The 7,313-nt window shown below is 40.8% G+C and overlaps 1 protein-coding gene across 1 annotated transcript; it reads left to right on the top strand.

Annotated features, from left to right (window-relative positions):
- Positions 1-2,009: 2,009 nt before the first annotated feature.
- Positions 2,010-7,313, top strand: LOC119034250 (alcohol dehydrogenase 1). Its single transcript, XM_037125086.1, has 9 exons — positions 2,010-2,156; positions 3,104-3,205; positions 3,577-3,718; positions 3,921-4,008; positions 4,233-4,452; positions 4,707-4,967; positions 5,101-5,233; positions 6,659-6,797; positions 6,892-7,313. Exons 1-9 carry the CDS (start codon positions 2,139-2,141, stop codon positions 6,920-6,922), a joined length of 1,134 nt encoding a protein of 377 aa, XP_036980981.1. The 5' UTR covers positions 2,010-2,138; the 3' UTR covers positions 6,923-7,313.

The following is a 7,313-nucleotide window of genomic DNA, read 5'->3' as shown; positions in this document are numbered from 1 at the left end:
TCACTGAGCTACGAGACAAATTGTGAGATTTTAGATACGGAATGTATTTTTATGTATTTATACGTTTGTGAGCAGGACAGTCATCAAATGATACTAAAAGCAGGAATTCTGGGCATATTTAATATCAAATATAAATATGTGTCATTCCATGCCAACTCACGTAGGTTCTCCCAGTTCATGTCATGGATTTCCAAGAAAAAAAATAATTGAACCATGTGAAGTCCTATGGCCTAGGTTATACTATGGTTATACTACTATACCATGTACTATATGAATACTAAGAAAGCCTAGGTTGCATTTTGGTGAGAGTTTCACTTTAAGTAGAGCAGTTTAAAACACTAGTACAACAGCAACTTAAATAATTCTGCAAATAAGTAATTCCCTTAAATGTCCCATATGAAGAAAACACGTTTTCTCTGGTCTCTATATATATCAGCTGGTCCTACCTGAGCCTCCCAACTCTCACAATGAGGAAAGCAAACGATTCCTGCATGGTCTCTGCAGCCCACCCACTGGTAAAGCAGCGCTCCTACAGGCTGCTCAGATTCAGCTCCTGTTGTTACGTAACGAGAAGAGACAGTGGTTGTGTTTCATTTTTAACAACAACGTGCCGGCTGCGGTTCGTCTAACTTAGTTTGTGTGTGCTAACCACTTCACATCAGACTGCCTCAATAACGAGGGTCAGTACAAAGCTGACTTTGCCTCGACACTGACCCGTGTAGAAGGATCAGTCCCAACTATACGGGACCCAGCAACTGCACCTGAGCCACAGGTAAGTGTTGCCACGGTTTGATAGTAAATTTACAGTTGCCTACGAGTATGGTGAAGTCAGCTGGAAATTGGCTAACTAGTTAGCTCCGCTTCTGTCAGCTATGCAATGGAGTTTGAAGTGAGCGAACAGTGTCCAAGAGTTTGGAGACTGTGTTGGAGACAAACACTCATCTTAACACACAGAGATCAGTTCGTAAACTAACTTTGTTTCAGCGGACAACCATTATTGTCTTCCCTTTTCTTTCTGCCCACGATTCAGACTAAGTACCAAACAATCTCCCACCTGAAGTACTCCTATCATTTAAGGGAAAATGCCTGTATATGTGTTGTTAATGAACCAGAAACATTAGAGGAACAAGCCCCTCTCCACCACAGCCAAGTGCTTCCATCATCTCAGGCACCACCCCTGTTATCTTCCCCAAGATGCTCCTGTTTTTCCAGGCTGGCCAGCCCCTGATATGGAGCCCCAGCTATATTACAGTCATTTCCTTGCCTTATCAGACCACCTTTATTACAAATTGAGCTTCTACTTCTCAGCAGCATCCTGTACACTGCAGGCAACACAATTTAGCTAGTTAATGTTACAGCTCATCAGAGGTCACCATTAATGTTACATCCCTCACTGCCATGAGAAGACATACATTTCTTTCTGTGTGGTGACATGGTATGCAGGTGTAGTTTGTATGAATAAAATAGTTCCAACTGCTAACGACAATGGCAGTGGATTTTCTTGAACAATGAGTTTCGGAGAGACAATGCTGTTACAATTTGGAAATGTCATGTTTTGGAGCTTTGAGCACCACAAGCCACCTTCCATCTGGGTCTATCATAGTCGAGAGGAGGCAGACTTTTCCATGACCCTCTGTAGCCTACAGCAAATCAGTTGTATCACTGGGGGGAAGCCAGCTAGATTTAGCTTTCTGTCTTATTAAGCTAGTGTTTGTTCCATGAATCTGTTTTAAATGCTGTCTGGCTTCTTCATCTTCTCAGTTCACTCCTTTTTAAAACAGCAATCTTGTAACATGGGTCTGAATATAAATTTGATGGCTATACACCTTTTTTAAATATGATCTCTAACAGAATCTAGTTTGGGAAATTATAGCTTCATAAAGAAAATGCTGGCTTCAAAAGGCTGTGTTCGCCTCATTTACCTTATCAATTTAAGTCTTGTTAACCAAGAATCAAAGTCCGAGCATAACCATTCAAAGCCACTGCCCATCTGAATGTTTACATAATTACTTTTTTTCTTCCAGCAGTATTTAAACCTCAAGTCTGAGTCTTCTCCTCCTCTCACTCTCACTCCAGTCCTGCAGCTCTTCCTCCCTCGACTCGCCCCTCGTTTTTGATAACTCATCTTTGCTGCAGAAATGGCAACAGCTGGAAAAGTAGGTACATTATTCAGTATGGGAATAATCTTATGAAGAACAGTGATGTTTTTAATGAGTGTATTTTAGGCATTGTGTAGTCTGAATAAAAATAACTTCAGATTAATATACTTTATTTGAATATTGTGAGATCCTTCAGTGATAGTTATGTTTTAAAACCGGATTACATTTTATGGGTCTGTATATGTTTAGTGTTAATGAGCGTAAGATATCAAGCTGACATCTGACGTGTTTCAGTGCTTTCAATGTAATTCCCTTTGCACATGCATATTTATTTCCCTAGAATCAACTTAAACCTAAAGATCATTGTTGCTGCAATGAAATGTATTGAAATGGAATGATCTCTCTCTTTTTCTGTCCCCTCTGCGTCAGTGAAATATTACATATCCTGTGTGGACTTGGCACACAGTTTGAAACTTTCCAGACAGCCTTGCACAGCTTTGTTGATATTGGCAAAGATGAGGGAGTAGTGGTCCAGGAGATAATGATGGAAGCCCAATAATTCATTGTCATTTCCCAGAGTGATACAAAAAAATACCAAAGCTTTTAAACCACCTGGTTTATCATGGTTGACAACAACTGATTTATTCAGTGGTTTACATAGTGATACTTAATGTGCCAACTCAACATTTAATTATACTGCTCTAATGAAATGTAAGTTTGTTAAGGAACTTTAAACTGTTTAATGTGAGTTTTTGCTTTTTTCGGAATAAACGGAAGTCACTGCACATGGTTTATATGTAATTATCATAAATATGCAGTGAAACCCATTTGTTTAATGTTTGCTATATTTGGTTACATATAAGTCAATCGGATGCCAGCAGTTGAGTGCTTTTGATTTACATGTGCTACTTTAGTGGATTCTTGGCTTGACGCCGCTCCTGAAAGCCATATTAACTTGCACTATCAAGTAATGTGAGATTTCATGTCATGTCGCTTCCCTCCAGGTCATCAAGTGCAAGGCAGCGGTGGCCTGGGAGCCCAACAAGCCTCTGGTGATTGAGGAGATTGAGGTAGCCCCGCCCCAGGCCAACGAGCTCCGCATTAAGGTGTGAGATGTACATGCATGGAGATGTCTTACTGTACATGAGACTAGGTAGTATTAAAAGTTTCAGGAAAATGTTGTAGGACTTTGGTGAAAAGGTCTAGGTTGAACCATCTATTGCTAATGCAGCCTTAAAGGTTGAGAATGGGCTTCTGGAGAAAGACAGTGCATTGTTGAGTCTAATTTCCAATACAAAAGCTTTGTGTTATAAGGTGTGAAATTCTGACCCATAGCGTTGATTCTTAACAATTTAGGAATGACAACACAATCATTTATCTTCTCCAGAATTACCTTGCCTACCTTGTAAAGAAAGCACACTGCCCAAGTATTCAAAATATTGAAGCATCAGCGTTTCCATTTTTGTCTTCGGTGTAGATTGTGGCAACTGGGGTTTGCCACACGGACCTGTATCATCTGTTCGAGGGGATGCATAAAGATGGCTTCCCAGCAGTCCTCGGCCATGAGGGAGCTGGCATCGTAGAGAGCGTCGGGCCTGGAGTCACTGAATTTCATCCAGGTAAGTTAAAGATTACAACCTCAACAGTTTGTCTGGCAATGTTTTCCCTTATAGATGTAGTAATGTGTAGAGATGGTATATCATTGTAGATAAGTATATTGGTGCCATTCAGCCAGCAAACATGTTGCCCATTTGATATATTGTTTTCATAACTTGTTATTTGTGTTTGACATCATTTGGCAACTTTGTGTCTGAATTTCAGGAGACAAGGTGATTCCTTTGTTCATTTCCCAGTGTAGAGAATGCCGCTTCTGTACTAGTCCCAAGACCAACCAGTGTGTGAAAGGATGGTGAGATCATCTACTTCTTCTCATCTCTGAATTTCATTCATCCATCGTATGCGCTGTGTCTCTACTGTCAGAGTGCCTGGTATGTCAGTGGTGGTGCCTGATGGTGACACAGAACAGCCTGTTTGGATAGCTGTTTCTTCATTTCATGGCATATCACTCATGTTAATGATATTGCAATATATTGTCTCAGGCTGTATCTTCACTTTAACAAATTCTCTGTTCAGGGCTGCTGAAAATCCTAGTGCCATGGCATGTGTAGATTCCAGGTTCACCTGTAAGGGCAAGAAGGTGCTGCAGTTTATGGGAACCAGTACCTTCTCTGAGTACACCGTGATGAACCAGATATCTGTGGCTAAGATCGACCCTGCAGCCCCTCTGGACAAAGTCTGTCTCCTCGGGTGTGGAGTCTGCACAGGATATGGAGCAGCAGTCAATACTGCTAAGGTGTGTTTGTCTGACTGTGATGAATTCCTCCCGCACCACCTTGTAAAAGGTCATACATCCGAAACAAAACATACTAACTGCCTCTGGCACAACTTTCATTAATGGACAGTGCACTATAGGTCCACTTTGAAATAAAGTTGATTTTTGTCTCTCAATCCTAACTCATGAATACAGGCGCCCTTGGATGGCAACCGACCCAAACTACCGAAGCATCAGAAATTGACAACATTTTGACAGAATTTGTTTTACTGTAGGTGGAACCTGGCTCCACATGTGCTGTGTTTGGCCTGGGAGCAGTGGGTTTGGCTGCAGTCATGGGCTGCAAAAATGCAGGAGCCAAGAGGATTATTGCTGTTGACATCAATCCGGACAAGTTTGAGAGGGCCAAAGTGTTTGGAGCAACTGAATTTGTGAATCCCAAGGATCACGATAAACCCATCAACCAAGTGCTAGCTGAGATGACTGATGGAGGAGTGGACTTCTCCTTGGAATGTGTGGGGAATGTGGAAGTCATGGTAAGGCATTTGACATTATATTTAAGAGTCATCCCAAAGACATGATATCTCACTATCAAAGCACCTATTTTCTCAGCAGCTTTATGGATTGAAACCCTGCAGTTGGATGACTTTGTCCTGTTTCTCCATTTAGCGCCGTGCCTTGGAGTCTTGTGTGAAAGGTTGGGGTGTCAGCGTGCTGGTGGGCTGGACAGACCTGCACGACTTTGCTGCCCGACCCATTCAGCTCATCGCTGGACGCACATGGAAGGGCTCCTTGTTTGGAGGTGAGACCCCTTGTCAGTCAAATGTCACTTGTCATTTTTGACTGGTTGTCAATTTTAAGAAGGTCTTGCATAACAAGAGCCGACCAGAGGAGAGAGTGAAGACATGGAGGCAGAGAGGTGTAATGCAGAATGATGCAAATAGCCACTTTTCATTGAGACTGTGATAGACAAGGAATGATGACCCTCATTCCTGAAGTTTTTCTTTTTTTTTGTTAGTTTCTGTCTGCACCTATTTGTTAACCTAAATCAGCTAAAACCAACTTTGCTTAGTTTACAATTGTTATGTGATAGTGAAAACTGTGACGAGCTCATCTGCGTTTATGGGATAAAGCCTGCATCCTTTCATGTTCACTGGCAAGTCATTTCTCGCATGGGCATATTCTGCTTATTAAAAAGGGTTAGCCATTGCTAACACACAGTAAGGCCCACATTCTTTTCTTGCTGGTTGGCATTATTTCATATCGATTACCCATTAGCACTCTCTGAACCACTTCGCAATTGTCTGATTACGATTTAGTATCTTAGTGCGATGACCAATGTTTTAGTGCTTCTGGTGTAGCCAGATGTAGCCAGATCTGTTAACCACATAATACATATCTGGGCCAAGACTTCTTCCCTCATCATTTACAACATTTCAGCTAATCGCTACAAAGAGATATATAATGAAAAATGCATATGAAAAAAAAAGCGTGAATAAAAAGCTAAATCAATAGCCAAGAGATTGTGATATTGCATTTTAGCCAATGCGTTCTCCTCTTTCCTCTCCACAGTGACTGTTCACCTGCATACAGCCAAGTTATATCTGTTATTGCTGCATTGGTGTTGTTCCTGGAACATTGTGATTAATGTTAAATAAAGGGCCATCTTTTAAATTCAAGGAACAGCAACAAAGTTGACATCTGGTGCAAGCCAATCGTTGCTGAGTGGATTAAGTATAGGACTCAGAGACAACATCCTGATTGGAACAAGCTTATTTTCTGTTTCTTTTATAGTTATTTTCTGTTATCTTATATGCTGCTGGTTAAAAAAGCACTTTTCACAGCGTAAACACGTGTTTGAAAGGGAAACTTTTCCCATGTGCTTATTTGTCTGGTCTTATCCCTCAAGTTGCCAGAACTAATGATGGTCTTGGGGCAGCATTAGTTATGATGTGCCAAGAACAACACCAACTTTGCGATATCAGTTTGTGCATGGAACCAAAGCCCACTCAAATGTGACTGGTGAATACTCAAACTATAAATTGACAGCAAACAGAAACCATATGCGAATTTCTGTTTCTCAAAATTAACCTAGATTATTGTACCATTTTGACCTGTGACAGTAATGAAAGCCTGTAGGCCAGACCTCTGCAAACATCCAGCAGTTACTATTAAGAGAGGACTCTATTTGCTGTTATTTCCTTATGAGGTGTTCTCTGTTACTTAGGATTTAAGAGCAAGGATGGTGTGCCCCAGATGGTGAAAGCCTACCTTGACAAGAAGGTGAAGCTGGATGAGTTCATCACTCATAACATGACCTTAGCCCAGGTCAATGAGGCCATTGAACTGATGAAATACGGCAGATGGTAAGTTTACACTCCTATACTTTACTAACTACATATAGTTATATAAGAATCAACAAATGCATGTCTTCTCAACTCTGTTGTTTGTGTTCCACAGCATCCGGACTGTCCTGAGTGTTGGGCTTTAATTATGCCGAAACCACTGAATGAACTGCAGTTATGCTGCACAGAAACTTAACACAGCAAATCTTTCACACAATGCAATGCAAATTATAAAAAGATCTATTAATTATGTAAGATTTATGTTAATGACTTTGAACATTATGTGCAGGATTATCTCCATGTTCACATAAGCAAATGGATGTGTGGCTTCCTTGCCGGTGCTCTGGTATTGTTGTGTTGTATGTCACAGCGTCAGTAACACTTTGTCTTGTTTTTACATTCTGTAATACATTATGTTTAGTGTGACAAAAGTGTTGTGTCAACCAGCTTTCCATCAGATTTACTCACAACAGCTAAGTTATATCTATGCTTGGCAGGCAGCATGGTAATTATTAATAAAGTCCAACTGAAATTAAA

This window comes from Acanthopagrus latus, chromosome 16 (genome assembly GCF_904848185.1).
Source record: "Acanthopagrus latus isolate v.2019 chromosome 16, fAcaLat1.1, whole genome shotgun sequence".
Lineage (NCBI taxonomy): Eukaryota > Metazoa > Chordata > Actinopteri > Spariformes > Sparidae > Acanthopagrus > Acanthopagrus latus.
This window is presented reverse-complemented; position numbering and strand designations above follow the sequence as displayed.